Source organism: Rhinolophus sinicus, linkage group LG03 (assembly GCF_036562045.2).
Source record: "Rhinolophus sinicus isolate RSC01 linkage group LG03, ASM3656204v1, whole genome shotgun sequence".
In the NCBI taxonomy this organism is placed as follows: Eukaryota; Metazoa; Chordata; class Mammalia; order Chiroptera; family Rhinolophidae; genus Rhinolophus; species Rhinolophus sinicus.
This window is the reverse complement of record NC_133753.1, coordinates 91,518,802-91,543,951: the sequence shown is the minus strand read 5'-3', so window position 1 is coordinate 91,543,951 and position 25,150 is coordinate 91,518,802. Positions and strand designations below refer to the sequence as shown.

General features: G+C 35.6%; 1 protein-coding gene across 4 annotated transcripts in view; it reads left to right on the top strand.

The window, feature by feature from the left end:
- The window catches only part of MDGA2 (MAM domain containing glycosylphosphatidylinositol anchor 2), a 790,763-nt gene that overhangs the window by 329,447 nt on the left and 436,166 nt on the right, over positions 1-25,150 (top strand). For all 4 annotated transcript variants that reach the window (XR_002137734.2, XM_074328196.1, XM_074328195.1 and 1 more), the window contains exon 2: positions 9,114-9,253. Coding sequence is in view for 3 of the 4 variants with exons in the window: in XM_074328196.1 (XP_074184297.1) it covers positions 9,114-9,253 (140 nt within the window). In the remaining variant the exon portion in view is untranslated. The remainder of the gene's footprint in view (positions 1-9,113; positions 9,254-25,150) is intronic.

The window sequence follows — 25,150 nt, the reverse complement described above, 5'->3', positions numbered from 1 at the left end:
ACACTAACCTAAAAAGATAACATTAAGTTCAGTTATTTAGGAAATGGTAATAGCTGCTTTCTAAAACCAATGGCTTCATGGTTTAATTTTCATACCTTACTTTGGGCTTTGGAGAATCTCTCAGGGTGGCTCAATTAATTTATAACAATGCCGTTCAACATGTGCTGAGGTATAATACAAAATATTCAAAACCTTTCATATTCAGAGCTTTTCAGCAAAGTCATATGAGGTACATATGATCTTCTTTTGATTAAATCCAGAGTAATCAATAGGATCTTAGTATTTTCATTTTATAGCTCATCAAATTAAATATAAAAATATATACATTTCTCTCCAGTGGACAGAAATACAGTGGTAACCAAATATGGAGTTTGGAGAGAGAAGGAGCAGGGAGATAACTTTACACTAATGTTGAAAGAGGTGTTAATTTAAAATAACCAATGAAAGCAAACGATTCAAATGAGATGAAAGCTGATTTAAAATAATCTGTATGTTGTTTATATATTACAATATTATCCTATTTTGGATTAAAATGACAATGACAGAAGGATTTTAACTGATTTTTTTTTAAGGAAATTGTTGGAATTTTATGAAAGACAAGCAAATTGAATATTTAGCTTATGTGCATGCTTGGAAATGTGTTTGTTTCATGGTTGTTGTGAGTGTAATAGTAGATGTAATATAGTCGACCCTTGAACAACAGGGGTAGGGGAGCTGAACGCCACACAGCCAAAAATCCGAGTATAAGTTGACTCCCCAAAAACTTAACTGTAGTAGGCCCTTATCTGTAGATTCAACCTATCAGGGATTGAAAACAGTATTTTCCATCCAAGGCTGGGAATCTGCAGTTTGGAATGCGAAAATACTCTTTTCAACCCTAAATCGAATGAATCCTGGATGTAAAACCGCAGATGTGAAGTACTGACTTTATAAAAAAAAAAAAAATGTAGGTGAACTCTCGCCATTTAAACCCATGTTGTTCAAGGGTCAACTGTATAGTTTATATTGTTCTAAAGCTTAGAATAAGTGTATAATTGTAAAAGATCCTTATAGTTACATGGAAGCAAAGGCACTTAAACTAAGACTGAAGGAGAGGTAGCAGAAATGACAAAAAATTAATAGCTTACCAAAATGATCTTCTATTTTCCTGCCTTATTATTATTTTTCAGTGGGTAAACAGGGTCAAATATGTGGTGATGAAAGGAGAACTGACTCTGGGTGGTGAACACACAATGTGATATATAGATGATGTAATACAGAATTGTACACCTGAAATCTATGTAACTTTACTAACAATTGTCACCCTAATAAACTTTAATACACACACACACTCACATATATAATATGTATATATTATATATGTGAGTGTGTGTGTGTGTGTATTAATTACATATACATGTACATATATAAATGATAGGGCAGAAACCTGACTGCTGTTGACTGAGGATTACAAAGCAGGCATAGTATGGCTTAGCGTGTGCACCATTATTTCTAATCACTAGACTATAAAGGGAAGGTAAGACTAGGCCTGTTGATGGGAAGATAAATGTCTCCATTTTTTAATATGGGAGAGATTAAGCATACTTATAGGCTGTGAGATTTATCTTGATTAACTTTGTTTACAGAAGAGACCAGACAGTTTTGAGAGATAGCTGCATAGGTTGTACATAAACTGGCAAAGTTAAACTTGTAAAATAGTAACCTATAAACTAGCAGAAAGAAAAAAGGAAAGAATAGAAAGAAAGTGGAATTTGGGGGAAGTTAATTTTAAAAGAATAATGAAGGATGCTAGAGAAAAAGTACAGTATTGGCAAAAATTAGTTAAGTTGGAAATACAAACATTATGGTTTGTTTCTTACAATGTAAATAATTATTCTTTGTAATCCTGCGATGGTGGTATAATATCACTAGAATATTCAGTTTTATACTTACTATTTCTCTTTACATATTGGTAAACCTCAATAGTAGTTTCACTTTTTGACCTATTAAGCCTTTTCTCCCTTTCAATCAAACCTCACCTCATTCAGTTTTTGACCCCATGCTCTGCAGCCATATCTCACTTAAAATTCACCACTGCCTTCCTAACTGTCGAAGGAGATGATCTTTTTGTCTATGCTCCTCCTGACAATTCTGTAATAAGTGACACTTTTAGACATTTCACCATGCTTCGTGTAACTTTTCAAGCACCATCTTTTCTTTGTCTTCCCTCTACCTGCCTGGCTCAATCATCATACTAAGCATCATTCCTTGCTTGGCCTCTCCGTATTAATAATTCATATTCTTCTTGGTTATGTGATTATCCTCCTAATTTCTCATTCTATGCTCTAAATGTTCTGTTTTGTTAGAGATTTTTGTCAATTCTACTTCTGTCAACTATCAACTGCCATTTAAAAGCTTGAAATGTTTATGGCCAGCAACAACTTGCCAATAGTCGGTCAGATCCCTGTCAGCACCAAAAACAGAATTCTGTATCTTCTCTTTCAAATCATCATCATCTCCTCTTCCCTATCTGAGTTTGTGATATTACAATATGAAATATAATGGGCCCAGGGAGCCATATTAGGCAAAGGACTTGTCAACAACCAGAGGAATAATTATGGACAAGACCTTTAGACGCAGTACTTAATTTAAAAGTCAAATTGGGAGATCATTGTGAAAAAGGAGGGGGGGAGAAGACTCACACCGTATCTTAAACTGGTAGCTCAGGTAGGAAAGAGAGAAAATAAGAAGTACTATACACAGGTGCTATAATAGAAGTTGTAAAATAAGCAGAAGAAACTAATTATTGGCAAGACCAATAAGCTTAATGTAAGATGTTGAAAACTGAAAAGTGTTTTCTGAAAGCATATAATCACTTAAAGCAATAGCAAAATGGAAGGAAATGTGATTGCTTTTCTGTTTGTTTCACAACCAAAACTGAATGACTTCTAAGAGAATGGTGTTAAGTAACAGTGCCAACTCTATTATCTCCTTTTGGCCACGGGAGAGCAGTAAGATGCGAGAAGTCATCTATCTCTGTTTCTGTCTCTCTGTCTCTCTCTCCACAGAATCTATAGTGCGTGAGGGATACTGGTGCCAGGTGGTTTACTGATCTTGTCACCGGGACTTCTAAGAAGGGTCCGGTGACAATCCATCTCTCCATACTATCCTAGGAGATCTGTGACCTGCACCAAGAACATAAGTTACTTTGACCTACTGCAGCAGAGTGGCAAAATTTTACTAGCAACTTGCATTTCCAGAGAATAGTTGAATCAGATACTTGAGGGATGTACCAGAGTCCACAGCTCTTACTTATGGTTCTTAGAGGAGAGAAAACTCCTAATACCAACCTATTACTGGCAAATAACTGTGTGTCCTTCAGGAACAGTGCCTGTGACCAGAGAAAGCTTCTTCCTCAAAAAACATTTTTCATCTACATCCTCGCTCTCACAAAGCCCTCCATAATTTGGTTTCAGAGAACCCTCATTCAAGCCTCTTCCACGTGCAGGTAATTTGGGGTCCATGGTAATTAAGAGAATATCTTTTATTTAAAAATCATCTTTCACCTAGTTAATCTAGTTAAAGTATAAACTTAAGTGTCATCTCACCTCATCGCTCATCCCCACATTCAGTTAATCCCTGAGTCACCTCTAACAAGACTTCTGAGGTAGGTCTCTCCCCTCATTTCCATTCCTCATTTCCTAGGACTATACAGTGTCTCTCCCATGTCTGGAGACATAATGGCAAGTTGAGAGAGTGGTACCAGTGTGAAAGTTTGGAGTAAACTTGAAGCTACATGGACCTCATTTTAATGTAGTTACTTCCCAAACAAAACGGCAGTCAGTCTCTTACAGACAGGCCTTTCCACACACTATTTCCTCTTTCTGCAATGACCTTCCTCTTTGGTTCCCACCACATGCATCTTTCCAAGCAAGATTAAATGTCACTGATTTTGTGAAACCTGTTGGAACCCCCCAAGCAGATTTAGTCATGTTCTGCTTTGTCCTTTTATAGTGCTTTTTACATTCTAACCTGTTCAGCTTTTTTTATCTGTTTGTTTGTTTTTGCTTTTAGTAAGTTGGACAGACCCAGTAGGCTATAAGCTCCTAGAGGGCACAGTTCATAGCATTTATCTTCACATCCCCTGCACACAACCTCGTGTCTGAGCTATAGCAGTTGCTCAATAAATATATGCTTGAAAGTCTGTACATAAAACGAAAAACTGAAAATGTTTCTGGTTGTTGCCATTAGAGAATAATTTATTTGTGTTCTTTCTCTAACAGAATACAGAAAGAATTTAGTTTAACTTTCAAAAGTGTCCTCTAACAAGATAAAAGAATGTTTCTCTTTTGCCCTTTTAGGCTGAACTTTTGAACCCAAAACCAGCTTACTTAAATTAAGGGAGTTGATGCGATTAGTGTTAGGAAAGAATTTATGTAACGGGATTTGGTTTACTGCAAGCAGATTTGGATGGATATGAGTCTCATGCAATATTTTAACATTTTAATTTATTGCTGACTCTACAGGACAGAGGGGATCATAACCCTTAGTCCAATTTCAGGATGATGAATTGAGGCTTTTTCCCACAAGGCAGAGGATACAATATGTCTTGCTTCAGCTATAGTATTGCAAATAGCATTTCCATGTAAAGTAAGTAAATTCAGTGCCATAATAGTTGATGTTCTGCCATCATAGGAGGTTGGTGTCATTTTAATGATATTTGCTAAAACAAATTATTACTAAATGCCTACTCTGTGCTCTGAATTATGTGGTATGGGACAGATGCCTAAAATGATGCCCCTCCTGGTAACGAGGGACTAACTTAGCACCAAGTTAGAAAAGGAGAGTCACTGGGCAATGCATGTCTCCTGGAAAAAAACAAGGACAATGATTCCTAGGTAATTCAAGAAGGTGCCAAGAACATTGGTCCATATATCAGTCTGGTAATTAGAGGTGAGGGAGCCTCATGAGCAAAGGCTCTTAGAATTTCAGTGCTCTTTACCTTCCCACTGATGTTGGGTTGATGCTACAGGAAAGTGGGGTTTTGGGTTGAATAGTGGGAGGACCCTTTACAGAACATCTAAATGCCATGGGATTAGGACTCTGTGAAATGTCATTGGGAGACATTATAGATTGTAAAGCAGGAAAAACACATGATGAAAATATAAATTTCAAAATATTATTTTGGCAGTTGTAAGATTTCATGGATTTGGGAGGGCCTGCAGACAGGGTGGTGAATTGGGACGATGTTATGTTGGTTAAGTTTATAGCAACTATACTCTATTGTTGATCTTGTTATGGTGCTCTATTTCATGAAGAATTTCTCAATCTTTTTTTTTTATTTCCATAGTCTAGTCTAGGGCTAGTCGGGGAGTTATTTTGAACCCTAATTTAACTATGTCAGACATAGTTTTAATAGCATGAGGTACTGAAGAGAACGAAGGGCCACTGATTCTGGTCCTAGCCTCAGATCTGTAGCCTGGCCACTTGATGTTGTGGGGGCAGAACAATTACTTACCCTCCTACCTTTCTAAGTTTCTCTGGCTGGATTAATAATCAAATTAACATGAGACCAATTAACAGGTGAAAAGGACTAAATTTGTTATGTATGTACACCTGGGGGTTCCGTAAGAATATGAGAGCTGAGTACAGGTCTGGAGTTAAGGTATATGTGCCGTCTTGTGCTAAGGAGAAATGGGTGTTGTGGTTTGGAACTTCAGAGGGCAGGACTGCAATTCCCATGGGGACGGGAAAGCAAATGTTTAGTCATAAATGTTCATAAATGTTTGCTGGGCCATCTTTAACAATGGGGATGCAGAGAGGACTTTGAACAAATGGGCCTTGGTAGGTTCCTCTCTCTGTCTGTCACACTTAGTAGTTCTTATTAAACCACAGTTATCTGTGATGATGGCTACCTTCCTGCAGCAAGTCCTCTATCTAAATTCCTTTAGGCAGTTAGGAGGATGTCAAATCTTCTTTCTGAATCTTTGTTTCTTAAAAATAACCAGCTTAAAATAATCAAACTCCCAAAAGGTCTATTTTGGGGTGGCAAACCCTGCTTCCCCTCAATGTCCTCAGACTTTACTTCTCTAATTTGGGAATAAGAACATTGACCTAGATGAGCTCTAAACCCATTAAGTTGAGCTTTCTGCACCAAAAGCATTGATGGAAGCTTCCAAAATGTTCATGTTATCATTGAGCAGCTGAAGTACTGAGTATGTGTGTGTGTGTGTGAGTGTGTGTGGTTTTTAAATTATTTATTTTTTTAGTTATAGTTGACATACAATTGTTAAAGATGTACAACATAGTGAGTAGACATTTATATACCTTGAGAAGTGATTACCCCAGTGAGTCCAGTACCCATCTGGTACCACACATAGTTATTACAATATTATTCACCATATTCCCTATGCTGTACTTTATAATCCTTTGACTATTTTTGTAGTTGGCAGTTTATACTTCTTAATCCCTTTCACTGTTTTTGCCCATCCCCCAACCTGAAGTACTCAGCATATATTTTAATGCATATTAGGAATGCATCTTCAACATTTATACTATGATAGATATGTCTACCCTCCAATAAAATAGGCAGTAGGTTCATGACAATTACAGTATTTCCAAGAATGTGTTGAAATATAGAAGACAATAGTAGAAAATTAACCCTTGTAAATGAACACATTGTGCTGACTGTATAATTTAAATGTTTTAAATAAAGCTACTTATTTGCATAATGATGCTTTGGAAAAATATATGTTAAAAATAGCAATACTATTCATTGACTTGAACTTAAAACAAAAATAACAAGTGTAAATTAGTTTGGAAAGGATGTCATGTTACTGTGTAATTAGATGTATTAATAAACATGTGGGCTATTACTTATTAAGCTAAAATTAGCACAGAAATCTGTTTCAAGGTAATGAATCTATATTTTTCTATTTGTCCTTTGGAAGTGTTTATTGATTGGCATCAATTTGTTGACCTCTATAACATGGATACAGTTGTATAAGATCAGTGTTTAAAAATAAATAAGTCTCTAGTGTTGTCTAAATTGAAGTTTAAATTTGATCACTGTAGGAAATGATTTGTTGGAAACATAGTGTGAGATCTATCAGAACACCCAGAAAAACACTACAGATACAGATTTCTAATGTCATACTGCTAAGGAAATTATTACAATGTCTAGACAGAGTCCAAAGACATGGTAGAAAATGTTGATAAATTGGTTTTATAGACCAAATAATTCATTTGATTTGTTTAGGCATCATTTAATTATTCAAACCACGGAAATGATGCATGAAGTTTAGCTACTTGAAAAATTAGAAACAAAGGCTATTTTATCCCTTGAAGTATTTTCCTTTAGTTAACAAATAGCTATAAGACTCAGAAAATTATTTATAATAATCTGGCATAAGTAGCACTGTTATGTCGTTATCTGCAATGTTTGTTAAAAATGCCGATTCTTAGGGTTTTCTGCACACCTAACAGGTCTCTGTGTATACCTCTAAATCTGTATTTTAAACAAATAAACTCCTGGGGAGTTTATTGTGCATACTGAATATAAAAACTACTCTTCTAAAAATCCTCTTCATTTTTATCCTACTGTTGGAAATTTTTACATGTCATCTGATCCTGGGTATTGGAGAGAGTAGAATCCTGAATTTGAAGGTTGAAGAACAGGACTCCACTTGGTTATCCAGAAAGGAATTGAAATAGGCAGTTGTTTTATTACCCATAAGTAGCCTATACTATCATTCAGTTTCTCTTTGAAATTGAGAAGGATAATAAAATATTCCTTTTTCTATGATTAAACTCTATGAGTGTTCTATACATTTGTGTTATATAAAACAAAGTATTAAATATTAGAAACTTTTTTCTAACTTTCAGAGCACAGGTTTTACATAAATTGGATTTGTAATCATTTTATTTCCTCCATAGAATCACCAAATTTATCTTCAAATTCTATAGTATTCGTGGACCTTTTAAAGTTAGATAAACAGTTCCAAATATGCCTGCATTAATTTTTAAGCAACCATAGCCTCTACTAATAATACTACTGTTTAGGTTGAGATTGCTATCAGGAAATTCTTGAGATTACTACTGTTCTTTAAGTGTAGATATATATCTATATATCTATATATCTGCATCTATCTATCTATCTATCTATCTATCTATCTATCTATCTATCTATCTATCTATCTATCTATGGCCTTTCCACTTGCCTTTAATTAATATAACTTTTTATCCTCCAGTCCCAAATGTATTACAAACAAAAATACTGAATCCACAAATGGTCATGATCTCCAATTTGAAGCTGGTTACTGATGATAATCTCCTTGATGACAGGAAGCATATTTTATTATTTAAGTTTGTCAAAACCCAAAGAGATTTTGAATATAGTGGGTTTCCAGTGATATGTGAATCAATGAGAGCTAGTCAAATTTTATTGACTTGTGTGGCACTGAAGTAGGAGAAAATTATATATATTGGACAGCTTTATAAAACATAAATCTCTCTTAAATCAGTATTTTATATTTAGGAATCTGCTTTATTGACTTCTTCAGTGGATTAATTTAGTGATCATCTTTTGCTCATATCAATACAAGGGTCTATAAATATTGAAAAGTAAATTTGTGTCCAATTCCTGATAATCAAATCTTGTCTCGCCTTAGCTTCCTATGTGCACCACAGGGCTTATAAAGTTAATAGAACGATGCAAGTATCTTCAATTCGAATTCCTTTTTTCGGTATTACTGATGGTCTTCTTTCTTTGGCACTACCTAGTCTTTGGACAACTTCCTTTATTAAAATTTGTATTTCAGAAAGGAAGGGACCTCGCACGTTTTATCAATCAAATTTTGTCACGTGGTTTCGTAACAATGGTGATTTTCTAAGTCACCAGTTTTCTCTCACTACCGCGTTCCCCGATGCCATTTTCAGAATATATTGGTGACTGTTGGATAAATTCGAAGCTTTCTGTCCAGCAAAATCCTTAATCCCTTGGGGATTTTCAAAGTGTTAAGACTGATGGATCTATGGTAAAGTCTAACAAGAATTACTCTTACAACGAAGATGATTCATGGAAAGATAGTTTACTTATCTTTTTATGTATCTTGTCTCTCTTCCTGACTCAACAGCGCCCCCGACGGTTCGCATTGTGCATTCGGGCTTGGCCTGTAACATTGAGGAAGAACGCTACTCCGAAAGAGTCTACACAATACGCGAAGGAGAAACCCTAGAATTGACCTGCCTGGTCACTGGACATCCACGTCCACAGGTGAGTCCCGAACCGTGACATTGGAGAAAACTCTGAGCTTTCTTGGAAGTTAAAAGTGTACACTTCTAAGGAAGCTGTTAAAAAGACAACTACAAAAATATCTCAGGAAGATAATTTATATGGCAATGAGTTTATTTTAGAACGTGGAACACGATTTCATGATGACATAATTATGGCCGAGGAAGCATTTGTTCTGAAGAATGTGACACACCGGGTCACGTGTCCTTTGCTTACACCTAGTCATTATATTCATAGGAAACTTTGCAAAACAAATGTTTGTGGATGCTGTGTATATACAGACTCTCAGAGTAATCATCCACCATAGCTTTCATAAACTAATTTAATGCAGGAACAGAGATTGCGACTTTCAAAGGGCACTAAAATTAAAAAACGAGCAAAAAAAAAAAATGCTTGTAGGAATAACAGGGTTAGATATAAGACAGTTAGGCTTAGTATCCATAAAGTGAAAATTTAACTCGGATACAAAATATTCAAGATGTTTTACTCATTATTTACCAGTTCTTAGTGTCATATAATTTAACCTATTTCAAAATATACATCAGTAATCAATACAAACACTATGACAGAAAAGTCTCATTTTGTAAACAGAGTTACATATTTTAAGTATTTGTTACAGAAACAAACAAACAAACAAACAAAAATCCAGCTAGCACAACTACATAGGGGAAAGTAAAAAGCAATGTGGAAATTTCATGAACCCATTATTTTAACCTTGTGTTTTGCCTCTGCCTTCTTTAACTCTTAATACTCAAGGATGTTTGCACTCTACTATTTTGGCCCTGAAGAAAAACAAAAATAAGCTGTGAACTTCACAGAAGGAGGCAATAAATCGATAGATAAGCCTATACCTAAAACTAAAATGATAAAGTGTTTTATAAAACTAATGCTGTCAGTAAAATGGAAAACAGTGAAAGTAATGTAGAGAAAATAATTATTAACAATTACTAATAATATTGAAATTCACAATGGCTAAAACTGCAAATTATAGCATTTGCTATTAACTAAAAATTGATTAAAGAATAAAATCATCTTAATAAAATTGAGTTCTACAAAATTTGACCTAATACAATTAGACTTGGTAGGAAAAAAATGACTGCAAAGCTAAACATACAAGGACTGAATCAATAATTTTTAAAACTTGATAAGAGACAAAGAAGCTGATATGTAAATAATTTTTATTTTAAAATTTATGGAGAAAACAATGGAGTCCACTGAAAACAGTTTTGCTAAAATTAAAAAATAACAGCATCAACTCAAGAATATACTCTCAAAGAAAATGTAGTGTTATTACGAGTTGATTGTAATTATACACATAGAATAAGAATTCTAGGATCAAAACAAGAAAGTCCAAACAAACCTAAAAAAAGCCACTACCTGCTTTATGGGAGGCAGTTAATGGCAAGAGAAGACTCACTGATGCTCTCATTATTCTCACACTGAATGTGCCTAATTCTGCACCTTCTGAACTCCAAATTTTACGTAAAAATGCAGCTTCTTAGCTCTAGTTATAAGTCATCCCAGCTATTCTACTCCCTCTATATCCATCCTTATCTTCCCTCAATATTAGAAGTTTCTTATTTTCTCCATACATCTTTCTTTTCATGAGTCACAGTCTGGAGTGCATTCTTTGATCTCTGGCTAATCCAAAATAAGTTTTGATACAAAAGAGTAGATTATTGCCTTATTTATTACACCTAAGCAATTTCATTTCTGGAAACATTTCAGTGTGTTTTGATCTTAAGAAAAAAATTATAGTTTCAGTATCATTATTTTTTTTTTAAATTAGTTTCAGGTGTACAAAAACAACATAATGATTACACATTTACACCCCTCACAAAGTGATAACCCCAACATGTCTACTACCCATGTGACACTGTACATAGTTATTGCAATATCATTGACTATATTCACTGTGCTATACTTTACAATCCATGACCATATACATATAACTATTTAGTTATAGTCGACATTCAATATTATTTTTTACATCCCTGTGACTATTTTGTAACTACCACTTTGTACTTTCTAATCCCTTCACCTTTCTTACCCATCTCCCAACCTCCTCCCATCTGGCAACCATCAGTTTGTTCTCTGTATCTATGAGTGACTTATGATTTGTTTGTTCTTTATTCTGTTCTTTAGACTCCACATATAAGTGAGATCATATAGTATTGTCTTTCTCAATCTGACTTATTTCACTTAGCATAATATCCTTCTAGCTCCATCCATGTTGTTGCAAATGGTATAAGATTTTATTCTTTTTTATGGCAGAGTAATCGTCCATTGTATAAATGTACCACAATTTATTTATCCATTTGTTTATTGAAGGGCATTTTGGTTGTTTCCATATCTTGGGCACTGTGAATTGTGCCGCAGTAAACAGGGGGGTGTATAAATTTTTCCAACTTAGTGTTTCGGATTTCTTTGGATAAATACCCAGGAGTGGAATTGCTGCATCATATAGTAATTACTTTTTACTTATTTTGAGGACATACACACTGTTTTCCATAGTGGCTGCGCCAATTTGCAGTTCCACCAACAGTGCATGAGGGTTTCCTTTTCTTCACATCCTTGTCAGCACTTGTTGTTTCTTGATTTATTGATAACTATTCTGACAGCAGTGAGGTGGTATCTCATTGTGTTTTGTACATGCGTTTCTCTGATGATTAGTGACATTGAGCATCTTTTCATATGTCTAATGTCCATTTATATGTCCTTTTTAGAGAAATGTCTACTGAGATCTTCTGCCCATTTTTTAATAATTGGATTTCTTTTTCTGGTGTTGAGTGTGAGCTTTTTATAAATTTTGGATATTAACCCCTAATCAGATGTATCATTGGCAAATATCTTTTCCCATTCAGTAGGACGTCTTTTTTGTTTTGTTGATGGTTTCCTATGCTGTGAAAAAACTTTTGGTTTGATGTAGTCTCATGTGTTTATTTTTTCATTTGTTTTCCTTGCTCAATGAGACTTATCAGTAAAAATATTACTAAGGATAATATCTGAGAGTTTACTTCCTATATTTTCTTCTAGGATTTTTGTGGTTGAGGGTCTTACACTTTAGTCTTTAACCCATTTTGAGTTTATTTTCGTATGTGGCCTAAGAAAGTGGTCCAGTTTCATTTTTTTACATGCATCTGTCACGTTTTCCCAGCACCATTTATTGAATAGACTGTCTTTACCCCAATATATATTCTTCTTTCTTTTTCATAGATTAAGTGACTATATAAGCATGGATTTATTTCTGGGCTCTCTTTTCTGTTTCATTGATCAATGTGTCTGTTTTTATGTCAGTACCATGCTGTTTTGACTACTACAGACTTGTAGTATAATTTTATATCTGGTATCAGGATACCTTCAACTTTGTTCTTCTTTTTCAGGATCGTTGTGGCTGTTTGAGGTCTTTAATGGTTCTATATACATTTTAGGATTATTTGTACTAGTTCTGTGAAAAATGTTATTTTTATTTTGATAGGGATTGCATTGACTCTATAGATTGCTTTGGGTAGTATGGACATTTTAACTATATTGATTCTTCCTATCCATGAGCATGTTATATATTTCCATTTATTTGTGGGTTGTTTTTTTTTTTTTAAGGTTTGAAATATCATTTTTTATTTATTTATTTATTTATTTATTTATTTATTTATTATTAGTTTCAGGTGTACAAAACAATGTAATAGACATTTATCATTTATATCCCTCACACTGTGATAACACCCCTCCCCCCATCCACTACCCCTCTGACATCGCACACGGCCATTACATTTCCACTGTCTCTATTCCTAATGCTGAACTCCACTTCTTGTAAATATATATATATATATATATATACACACACATATACATACACACACACATATATATATGCATATATATATAATTGTAGTTGATATATATATCATTGTAGTTGACATTCATTATTGTTCAGCTTCAGCTTCAGGTGTACAGTGCAGTGATTAGGCATCTACATCATCCCTGAGGTGGTCTCCCTAATAAGACAAGTGTCCATCGGATACCCTACAAAATCTTTACAACATTATTGATTACATTCCCCAATATGTCCATCGGATACCCTACAAAATCTTTACAACATTATTGATTACATTCCCCAAATTCACTTTTGTATCCCCATGGCAATCTTGTGGTTACCAATTGTGCTTTCTAATCCCCTCACCCTCCCTCTTATACCAACCACCCCTCCCCCATCTAGCAACCCTCAGTTTTTCCTCTATGTCTCTGAGACTGTTTCTGATTAGTTCATTCTGTTTTGGTTTATTTGTATCTTCTTTAATTTCTCTCTTTGATGTCTTATAATTTTCTGAGTACAGGTCTTTTACTTCCCTGGATAAATTTATTCCTAAGTATTTTATTTTTTGATGCAATTGTAAATGGGATTGCTTTCTTAATTTCTCTTTCTCATATTTTATTATGAGTATATAAAAGTGCAACCAATTTATGAATATTAATTTTATATCCTGCTACTTTACTAAAGTCTTTAGCAGTTCTAATAGTTTTTTGGTGAAATCTTTGGGCTTCTTTATATAAAATATTATATCATCTGCAAATAATGACAATTTTACTTCTTTTGCTGTTTGGATGCACTTTATTTCGTTTTCTTGTCTGATTGCTGTGGCTAGAACTTCTAATACTATGTTGAATAAAAGTGGTAAAAGTGAGCATCCTGGTCCTGTTCCTGGTTTTAAAACTTTTCTTCATTGAGTATGTATTAGGTGTGGCTTTGTCATATCTGGACTTTATTATTTTGAGAAATGTTTCCTCTATTCCCACTTTGCTGAGAGTTGTTATCATAAATTGATGCTGGATTTTGTCAGCTACTTTTTCTGCATCTATTGGTATGACTGTTGATTTTTATTTTTCATTTTGTTTATGTGGTATATCAGCTTAATTGATTTGCATATTTTGAACCAATCTTGCATACCAGGAATGAAACTCAATTGATTGTGGTGTATGATCATTTTGATTTATTTCTGAATTAGGTTTGCTTGCTGTTGTCCCAAAGGTCCCTTATACTATCTTTATTTCATTTTAATTTAATTTAATTTTATTGTTATTTTATTTAACTTTATTTTAGTTTTACTTTTTGTTGTTCCAATTGGGTGTTTCTGCTATCTTGTCCTCTAAATCACTGATTTGATTTTCTGCTTCACCTAAACTGCTGTGAATTCTTTCTAGTGTATTCTTCATTTCTGTAACTGTATTCTTTATTTCTGGATGATTCTTTTTTGTGGTTTCTATGTCCTTTATTCTTGTATCTCTTTGTTGAAATTCTCACTAAATTCCTTAAGCATTTTTATAAACAGTATTTTAAACTCTATCTTGGTAGGTTTTATTTAGTTCTATTTTTGAAGTCTTCTCCTGTTGTTTTATTTGGAATATGTTTCTTTGTTTCCTTATTCTGACTGCCTCTCTGTGTTTGTTTCTATGTATTAGGTAAATTTCCTATGTCTCTCAGTCTTTGCCAAGTGGCCTTATGTAGTGTGTGTTTTGTGTGGTTCAATGTTACAGTCTCCCTGATCTCCTGTGTGTGTGTTCCAGGAGTCCTTTGTGTGTTGTATATATTCTCCTGTTATAGCTGAGCCTTAGTTACTTTTGTCGCAACAGTGGGTGGGATTGGCTCTTCAACTGAGTGACTGTAAGGATTGGCTACGCCCATAGTGTCTGAGCTGCTATGTGAGGGCTGACTCTTTCCCCAGCAGGCTCTTGTGCCTTTGAGACACCCTTTACGTGTGTCACTTGTGGCGCTGAAAAAGCAGTGTTCTGGTGTGGTCTGAGGCCAGTCTCTGGGTATGTTGCTTCTGGTGTCTCTTAGGAGTGTTTCCCATGCAGGCCAATATCAGCCTTGCCTGAGACCAGCCTTGGGTTACCTGGTAAGAGCCACAAAACTACATGTGGTTGGCTGCTGTTTTTGCTGGACCTGGAGTCGTGTGGGGCTGGCCTGGATGTGAACCGAGGCTGGCTTCTACTGGTATTAGGCCTGGGGCAGCTTAACAAAATGCCCAGTGCCCCCTAGGTCTATTCCAACTGCCTGCTGCCTATAAGGCTCAGCCATTGAAAGAGCCTCCTTAGGTGCACAGCCCGGGTTGGTTCACCTGTAGTTGGGAGTGCCCTTGGCAATGCAGCCCTAGTTGGACTGGGCAGGGTCCCAGACAGTCACAAGCATGGCCAGTGGTTTTCACAAAGTTAATGCAGATAGGAGTCTTGCATCAGTACCCAGCCTGTTACCACTTCGCAAAGGGGCCTGAGAACACTGAAGCCAGGCTTCGCTTATCTTGGGTCAATGCCTAGCCTGTTACCACTCTGCAAATTGCCCTGAGAATAGCACAGCCAGCCACCGCTCGCCTCAGGCTTACAATCCCTGAGAGCTGCCCTCGAGAGGTTGTGGTGCAGTTTTTGAATTACTGCCCACCACTAAAAGCCCCCCAGGAAGCCACAGGTCATCTGCTGCTATAAAAGGCTTTTGCAGTCCATGGTGCGGGGCCTGCCATCCAGGTGCTGTGAGCACCTCTGGCAATGCAGCTCTAGGTGGATGGGCAGGATTCCAGGGAGCAACGGGTGTGGGCTGTGGTTTTCACAAAGAAAGGCAGTTTCAGTTCTTGCACCTGTGCTGAGCCTGTGATCACTCCACAAAAATGACCTAAGAGCACTGCCACCAGCCATTGATCACTTCAGGGCTGCAGGTCCTTGAGAGCCGCCCAAGAAAGGCTGTGGAACAGGGTCTGGGTCACTGCCCAGGAACCACAGTTCCTGGGCCACTGCAGTCTATCCACTGCTGTAAGAGGCCTACACAGCTTGTGAGTTTGGGGCTGGCCATTCAGCAGCTGAGAGTGCCTCAGGCAATGACGCACCAGCTATGGAGGGTGGGGAACCAGAGCGTCACCAACGTGGTATACAACACGGATTTCACGAGACCAATGCAGACTCAGATTTGGCCCTTTGGAGGGGGATCAACACAGGAAAGACGACACCCTCCTGGAGGCTACATGTGAGGCAGGATCCACACAGGGATAATGGCTCCTATACCTCCAGCCCTTGCTCCACAGCCACACAATGCAGTCTTTCCCATTATGTCTCTGGTGCCCCTTGAGCTACTCACCCTCCATCAGAGACCAGGCGAGTGTTACAAATGAGTGAATCTATGTGTGGGCTTTCTAAGAGGGCATCAGGGTTTCCAACCACCTTCTGCCCCACTGGGATGGGCAGACAGAGCCCTCGCTGATTTTCACTGCTAGATGTTGTGGTAACTCCTATTCCTGGCACAGAACCCCTGGGCTGGGGAGTCTGGCGTGGGGATGGGACCTCTCCCTCCTCCGGGGGGACCTCTGCCAGCGAGATGTCCCTCCCGGCGTTCAACCACTATCTGTGGGTTTGGGGTCAGTCTGTTTCATGTCTTCAGCTCCTACCAGGTCTCTTCTTTATATATTTAGTTATAGGGGTTGTGTGGTTAGTCTTCAGATGAGTCTTGAGGTTGATTGTTCGATAATTTATTTGTAATTTTGGTGTGATTCTGGGAGGCAGCAGGCATAGCGTTTACCTAACCCACCATCTTGGACCTCTCTTCAGTATCGTTATTACTTCATTCCTTGAAGTAAATCATGTGTTTACAGGTGAATCAGTTTCAGCCCATACTGCTGTTTAGAAAATTAACTGGGCCTTTTCTTTGTCAACAAACTGTGTAAGGAAGGCTGACAGAACAGCTGGGCCTTGGCATTCTTGCCAAACACTAAAGGACGGGCTATTGGCAACTGGTTCTGAGGATGATTTTTCTTGGCTGATACCATGAAGCTGGAATGCTTTTCTTGCTGCTTTGTCTAATCTGAATATAACAGTTGGAAACATAGTGGAAGAGAGAAATTCCTCTTTCACTGTTCAGGAGATTTTTTTAATCTGTTGTATATTCCTGTGACAATGAGAGACATAGATGTTTCTATTTTCAGAAATACCCTAAGGCATCATTTTTTTCTACATTAAAAAAAAAAAAAAAAGTTTACTTAAAAATATATTGTTTGCCAATATGTAGTAGCCTGAGGATATTGATGTATCCAAGGGAAATAAAGTAAGTGAAGGAGAGGTCACTGCACTGCAATAGTTAAGAGCATGACACTGGAGCCAGACTGCCTGGATATAACCCTGGATCCACCATGACTACCAATGTGACCTTGGGGAAGTTCCTTGACCTCTGTGCTCTCTGTGCTTCAGTTTTCCTTTATATGGTATTGATCATCCCTATATCATAGACTCCTTCCAAAAGTTAAATGTATATGAAAACTATATATTTATATGTATTATGTATATAAACACATACATATATACATACTTGGCACATAAGCATTATATTGATACATAATAAAACATGTTGGCCTTTTATTATTTTTAAAGCAATTTATGCTTAGACTATAAGTTCTGGAGTTGAATGTGTAGTTTTGAAAATAAGTAGATTTAAAAAATGGTTCTTAGTATTATAGTCTACTTTCAATTAGATTCATTTAAATAAATTTCAATATTTTTGAGTTTTGACATTTTGAAGAGCCTTTATATATCTGTTAATTTGCTTTTTACACTTGCGAGGACTAAAATTATGTTCAGATTACCTCATTTTATGAGTGTTTATTATAAAGATTCATGGGGAGGTAAGAAAGAAAGGAGATAACGGTTTGCCAGTAAATCTACCAACCCAATATTACCTCGAAATGTCCATAATTTCAGTGTTCAGCGACCTACTTTCTTTTTAATTTCCTTCCTTCCTTATTCTCTCCTTTCTTGTTTAACATTATCACACCAATGACAAATGAATCATAAACGTAGTCCTGTTGTAAATGGTTTTAAATAATAAGATGTTTAACATGAATTCTTTCCTTCACTCCCCCACCCACCTCCCAAAAGTAAATATTAAGTAGTTTGGTACATCATCATCCAGTCCTGTTCAGTGCATTTCCATTAATGTAATTGTGTATGTTCATGTTTCATTTTCATTAAAAAATCGATAATAGAAAATATTATTTTATGACTAGAATTTTTTATTTGGCCGTGTTTTCAAATCAGTAATTGTAGATGGAGCCTAGGGATTCTCAATGTGTGATCCCTGGTGACAACTTCTTAGAAATGAAAATTCTCAAGCCCATCAAATCAGAAACTCCTGCTTTGGGGCCAGCATCAAGCTTGTGTTTCAACAGGCCTTCCAGGTAATTCTGATATACGTTCAAGTTTGATAACCATTAACTTAAATAATTTTCTTCACAAAGGCTGAATTGTACTCTGTATGGGTACCCTACATTTTCCTGTATCGGTGTACTAAATGTTTGTAATTATTGCCATTTTGTTCAACATCAAATTAATTACAGATTTTCACTATCACAAAAAATAATTCAATGAACACTTCTGTTATATGTATGTGTTTGTGTTTATCTGTGTTATATTTATGCCAGCATTGCTACAGGATAATTTCCTTCCTCAATATAGAATTATTTAGCCAAAGTTGAAAGTGACTTTTACTTGCTTCATTAGCATAAGTAACTCTTTTTAAAAAATTTGCCAATTTGATATGGGAAAGTAAATTATATTCTCGGACAGTTTAAATTTGGATTTTCCTAATCACTAGTCAGTTTGAACATTTTCCCACTTGTGTACAAATATATCAGTCATTTGTAACTTTTCTTTGTCTATTGATGGTTCTTATCTGCTTCTGTTTTCTTACTGGTTTGTCGTTTGTCTTCTTGTAGACCTGTGGGGACTTTTTATATACTACATAATTCAATTTAATATCAGTTAATATCAATTTAATATTCAATATAATAAACATATTGCAAATTTTATCTTCCAGTGAGTTATCTTTTAATATTATCTGTGTTATTTTCTTTTTCTTTTTTTTTTTAAATTAAATTTATTGGGGTGACAATTGTTAGTAAAATTACATAGATTTCAGGTGTACAACTCTGTATTACATCATCTATAAATCCCATTATGTGTTCATCACCCAGAGTCAGTTCTCCTGTGTTATTTTCATTCAGAAGTTTTTTTGTTGTTGTTCATTTTTAAAAAAGGAATTATTTTATCTTTTGATTTTGGGCTTCTAAATTTTGTATCTATTTTAACAAGGTTTCTTTCATATCAGTATATGTTATGTTGTATGCTTTTTTCCTAAAAGTTTATTGTTATTTATATTTTTCATGATTCAGTCATCAGGAAATGGTTTTGTCCATGGTGTGAAATACTAGTCTAGTGTTTTCTCTCTTCTTGATATCTCACTCTGCCTTAACCCATACAGGATAGACAACATTACAGCTTATAATGTTATTTTTGTCTTTTTTTTAAGAGGCATAATTGCCATATAGCATTATATTAGTTTCAGGTATACAACATAATGATTCAATATTTTGCACAATGATCACCACAGTAAGTCTAGTTGACATCTGACACTACACATAGTTACAAATTATTTTTCTTGTGATGAGAATTTCTAAAAATATTTTAACATTACTTAATTTTTAACATTAAACATTAAAACATATTTAAAAGTTCTTTAAAATGCTATTTTTATCATTAACAAAATTGCATTATTCTATTCTATCATTTTAGTTGTCCCTTTTTGTACCATGTCATATGTTTTTTAAATTTCTGTGGCTTCACAATATAGCTTGATAAATAGGAAAACAATTCACTATTCTGTCATTGTTTTTCAATACTTCCTTGATTGGCCATATTTTTTCTTCTGCATGAATTTGAAAATGAGCTTTACATATGCCCTGCCCAAATATATGTAAGATTTTAATTATATTGCATTATTCTTGAGATGAGATCATATGGTAAAAAGAATGGCAAACATTAAAAAAAAACACACACAAAAAAACTTTTCAATAGACATTTTGAATATTTCAGACTTCTCAGACAGGAAGACAGCCTTATTGTAACCACTATAAAATGAGGGTCTTTGAATTTGTTTTAATAACAAACATCTATATATAGGTATGTTTCGAAGGCTGGAAGATATTGGCCTTTCCTTCTCTTTTTTAAACTAAAACAAAGCAAAGATGAAAATGTGCATCAACCAAAACAGCTCTACTGTCATGTGTGGGCTTTCTGGGTAAGATTTCATCTGAATAATATTTTTCATCACTAAAATATTTTTGAAACCCACTCTAAAAAATAATTATGTACATCCAAAACATTAATCTAAGAAGCATTAAAACTGTCTACTGGTTTATTACAGCTCATCCCTAGAGAGTGTTTGCTTTTTGATAAAAAAATAAGGAAGACATTTTTCAAATTTATTATTGGCATATATATAAATATATTCTTATCAAGACTTTTGCAGAGTTATTGATGTTTTTATTCTTACTAATTTTCTGTGTAGATTCTAAAATGATAATCTTACCATAATGAAAATCTTAGCAAACCTTGGTTATAAGTTCTTCAGTTTGAAACCATTAATGCTACCTGTGCGTTGTCTTCTCCAAATATTATATGTATTTTGGTTCATATCCATATATTTTCTGATTCAGTCTATTAAATTTCTTAAAATAATATTAATGCATTCACATAAAAACAGATATATTAGATTTTTTTATTTATGTCCAATTAAATGGGCAGAATTGGGATCTGCTATTTAATCAGAGATCATCAAATATTACACTTATTCCTTCTCAGAGTTTATAGAATTTGACATAATTTGCTTTTTAAAAATCTGTGATAAACCTGTCTAAACTGGGATCTATCTGTTGCATCATGTGAAAAAATTTCCCACTAAAAGAACTAATTTTTTTCAATGAATTTTGGATACGGTATGGGTATATGTCAACAAGCATTCAGAAATTTATTAATCATGAATTCTGTATCAATAACTACCTTCACAGTCTCTCCCACACATGCACACACATGCACCCTATCTCATCCCCTAACGATATACATCTTTATTAAGTTCATGTTTACATGGGCAAATATATTTACCACAGCTTGTTTAGGAAGAAGCACTTAGTCTTTCTGCTGGTTGATGTCAGACCTTTAAACAGTTGTGTTTTCACTGAATTTTATGTAGCATATGGAAAGCATTTTTTTGTTGTTCAAAACTTTAATATGCTCCCAAACTGCTCATATATTTTACTCCCTGTACATCAGAATTATCGAAATATTTTTTTTTTACTTTAATGAAAATTCTCATGAATATAGAGAATCCTTTCTGCTCCTCACTAGATCTGAATCAAGTTACAGTTATTTTAGAGTTCATTTTTGTTTAATTCCATGAACAGTCTTATGCTTAGAAGAAGCATTTATTATACACATGAGACACTTGCTCAAAAATGTTAATGTACTTAATGAGATAATACATGTGTAGATGATTTAGTGGAGTGCCAAGGAAAAAGTAAATGCTGAGTAAATCATCGTCATATTTTTGATTGAGTTGTTGATAAAAATAATAATTTCTTCTATAAACTTAATGATTCTAGGCTATCACTGTCATCAGTACGCAATTACAGACAGCCCAGTACAGTAGGTGGAGTATTGCTGCCTCTTCCATTGAGGTTGACCTTGTTATTTATATGCCTGGCTTTAGCTAATGGATTTTAAGCTAGCTGTAAGGCTGTGTATGGGTTTGGATTTTGATAGTGTTGGGCCAGGGAGAATTTAAGGTGGAAACACTTTTCCATGACGTGGGTTTAATTATCTGTAAGAATGCCTGATCACAGTCCCAGAATGCTGCTATGATGACTCTGAAATTTCCTCACCATGATGACTTACAGTAAGTGAGACCGAAATACAGGAACTGCTTTTGCAGTATATTGAAGAAACATTCAGGGAGGTTGAAATATTAGCATAGCGTGATCATATGAGACTTTTTTAGAGGGTTCCCAAAGGACAGTGCTGTCACTGTAAGAAATACTCTGGTCAGATGGGCTCTGAAATCATTGAGAAGCTCAGGGGTGACTATTCTCTGCAAACTGGAGTTGTGATCAGGGAGACAGCCATGGAACAAGCATCTCTAACAGGATGACAGGAGTCTGAAATGGCTGACAGTGGTGGTAACAGACTCACTACAGATATAAATACTGTAATGAGCAGCAGTGTCAGAATAACAACCAGGTTGCCTTTGTCTACAGCGCTTTGTGGTGATAGATAATAGATTATGGTGTCTTTAGGGGTAAAATACAGGGGTAGCTGACTAGAGTGATACCTAACTCATATAAATGGACAAAAATGGCACCTGGTGAAGAGGAGGTTGACATTTTCCACATAACAGAAAACCTCAATCAGTCATCCAGTTCCCAAATCTAAACTAGTTCACAGAGCCAACACTCATTATTTGAAAGGGAAGCCAGAATTCTTTGAGGAAAGACCTAGCAATATCACTAGAAGCTTACACCAAAAATACAATTTGAATCCTTCCTCAAAGTGATTTGTGGCCATTTGTCATAGTAATTTGCTTTGGAGGAAGAGGAATGCCAAGACCTTTAGAGAACCATTGAAGGTACAGAATCTGACCTGGCACGGAAATCAATGGATTTGTAATACTAACATAGTTAGAGTCGGGGCTTATGGAAGCCAGTCTTGGCTCAGGTAAGTGGGCTTATGGCTATTTCTCCAGACTCGCAAGAGAAAAATTGGGATGGCCATACTTAGCAGCTGGAAGGATCCTCACACTGGTTACCTGACCTGTGGAGTAAGTCAGAGTCATAGTAGGAAGGACCTAGTGGTATCCTATAAAACTCCTTTCCAAACAAAAATATTAAATCAGAAGTAAACTGCATCCCAGGAGAAATGTCAGAGATTAGGCACTACTATCAAAGACTTGACAATGAAAAGGCAGTAGTCTGCACCATGTCCCACTATTTTTCACACACACCTAAAAAGCCAGCTGGATTGTGGCAGATGATGATAGGCTATGGCAAACAGTCAAACCAACACTGTTGCTGGGCCAATCCGATGTCATCACTGGAACAAATCAACACACCTCTGACACCGACTGGTAGGCAGCTAGTCATCTGACAAATAAATGCTTTCCAATTTTCGTCAAGAAGAAGAATTTAAAATTTGCTTTTATGTAGGATGGACAGAAATCCACACATACTTCACTGCCCTGGGTCAAGATTAATTCTCTCACTCTCTGTAACATTATAGTGCACAGGGAAACTGATTGTCTCGGTAATCTACAGAGCATTACACTAGCACATTATATTGATTACATCATGTCGTTTTGACCTTTTGAACAAGCAGTAGCCTCTTCTCTGGATGCCATAGTGAGATAAATACTTTGCCAGAGGGTGAGAAATAAAGTACCCTGAATTTTAACGGTCTGTTGAATCAGGGAAGATTTTTGGAGTTCACTGGTCTGGGGCATGCTAGGACATTCCATCTAACGTTATAAGAAAAGTTGGGGCTCCTCACAAGCTCTACCACCAAGAAAGAGGCCCGGCATATGGCAGACTTGTTTGAATTTTAGGGGCTACATATACTACACTTAGAAATATTGTTCCAAGTCGTTTTATCAGGTAACTTTAAAGGCTATATCAGTTTCAAGTCGGGCTCAGAGCAAGAAAGGGCTCTGCAAGTCCAGGTTTTAATCAAACTGCTTTCCTGCTTAGGCAATAAGATCTAGCATATTTGGTGTTGGGTGGGGTGTTGTGTGGATTCTTTGTTACGTTCTAAGAAGAGAGTCACAGCAAGAACTCTCGATTCTGGAGGAAGACTAAACTTCCTATGCAGAGGACTAATTGCTCTTTGAAAAGCAGTTCTTTGATCAACAGGGAGTAGGATTCAGTTTATACTTGCCCCCTTGGTTAGGCAACCATGTGACCCATTCTACATGGCTCCTTGGAGAGTTTTAGTAGAATGGAGCCCCAGTCATCCTAAGCAGTTATTAGTACAATAATACTTTTTGGTATTAGTTGGTCCCCCTTTTCTGTGTCACTGTTCACAATCTCTTATTCTGTTTCCTGGGGATTCATTCCAAAACTAAACTGTCTACTTATAATCTCGTCTCAGACTTTCTTTCCTGGGGAAATTCCAGGTAATATAGTACCTGGACTCAGATCTAATGAGAAGTACATTTATACACCTGAGGCTTGTTTCTTTTTTGCGGCTGCTGACCTTACGTTGCTTAATTTTGATTCAGAATTATTGTACTTCTACTTTTCCAGAAGACTCGTAAAGGAAAACCACAAGTCATTAGCCAAGGTATAATGTTCAATCACACTTTGCTTTTATTTCTTAAGACTTTTATCTAATATCACTAGCATGGAAGACTATAGAAAGACCTCACCTCTTAAAAAATATGTCTTACCGGAATTAAATCTAAACATTGGAAGGTTGCAAGTTCATGTACAAAGAATTTAGTATGATGGAGATTTACGATATAAATACAGAATGAGGATTTGTTTGGTTATGACTACTTTGCCTCTCATGGCCAAAATTGGATCTTCAGAGAGATCAGAAAATGGCTCTCAAAACAGAGACAAGATAATTTAATATAAAAATCACGTGGAATTTTCAAATTAGATGTCTCCTTTTGATAGCTATATTTATGTATTTATTTATGTAGATTTCAAGTATACATTCCTATAATACATCATCTATATATTGCATTGTGTGTTCACCACCCAGAGTCAGCTCTACATATTTTAAATATTAAATGAAAAATATTACAGGTAGGAGTGATAAGATCATAACCATCATTTTATTACAGCAGTTGACATGAAATAATTATTTTAAAATTATCAGGACATTTCCAGAAAAGAGAAGGCAATCTATACTGCCTGTCAACATATAATTAAGACTCTATTGCTTGTATTGTTCATAGATAAAATGTATAATTTTTAAGGTAAATAGTTACAATTTTTTAAATGTAGAAGTTCTAAATAGTCACAT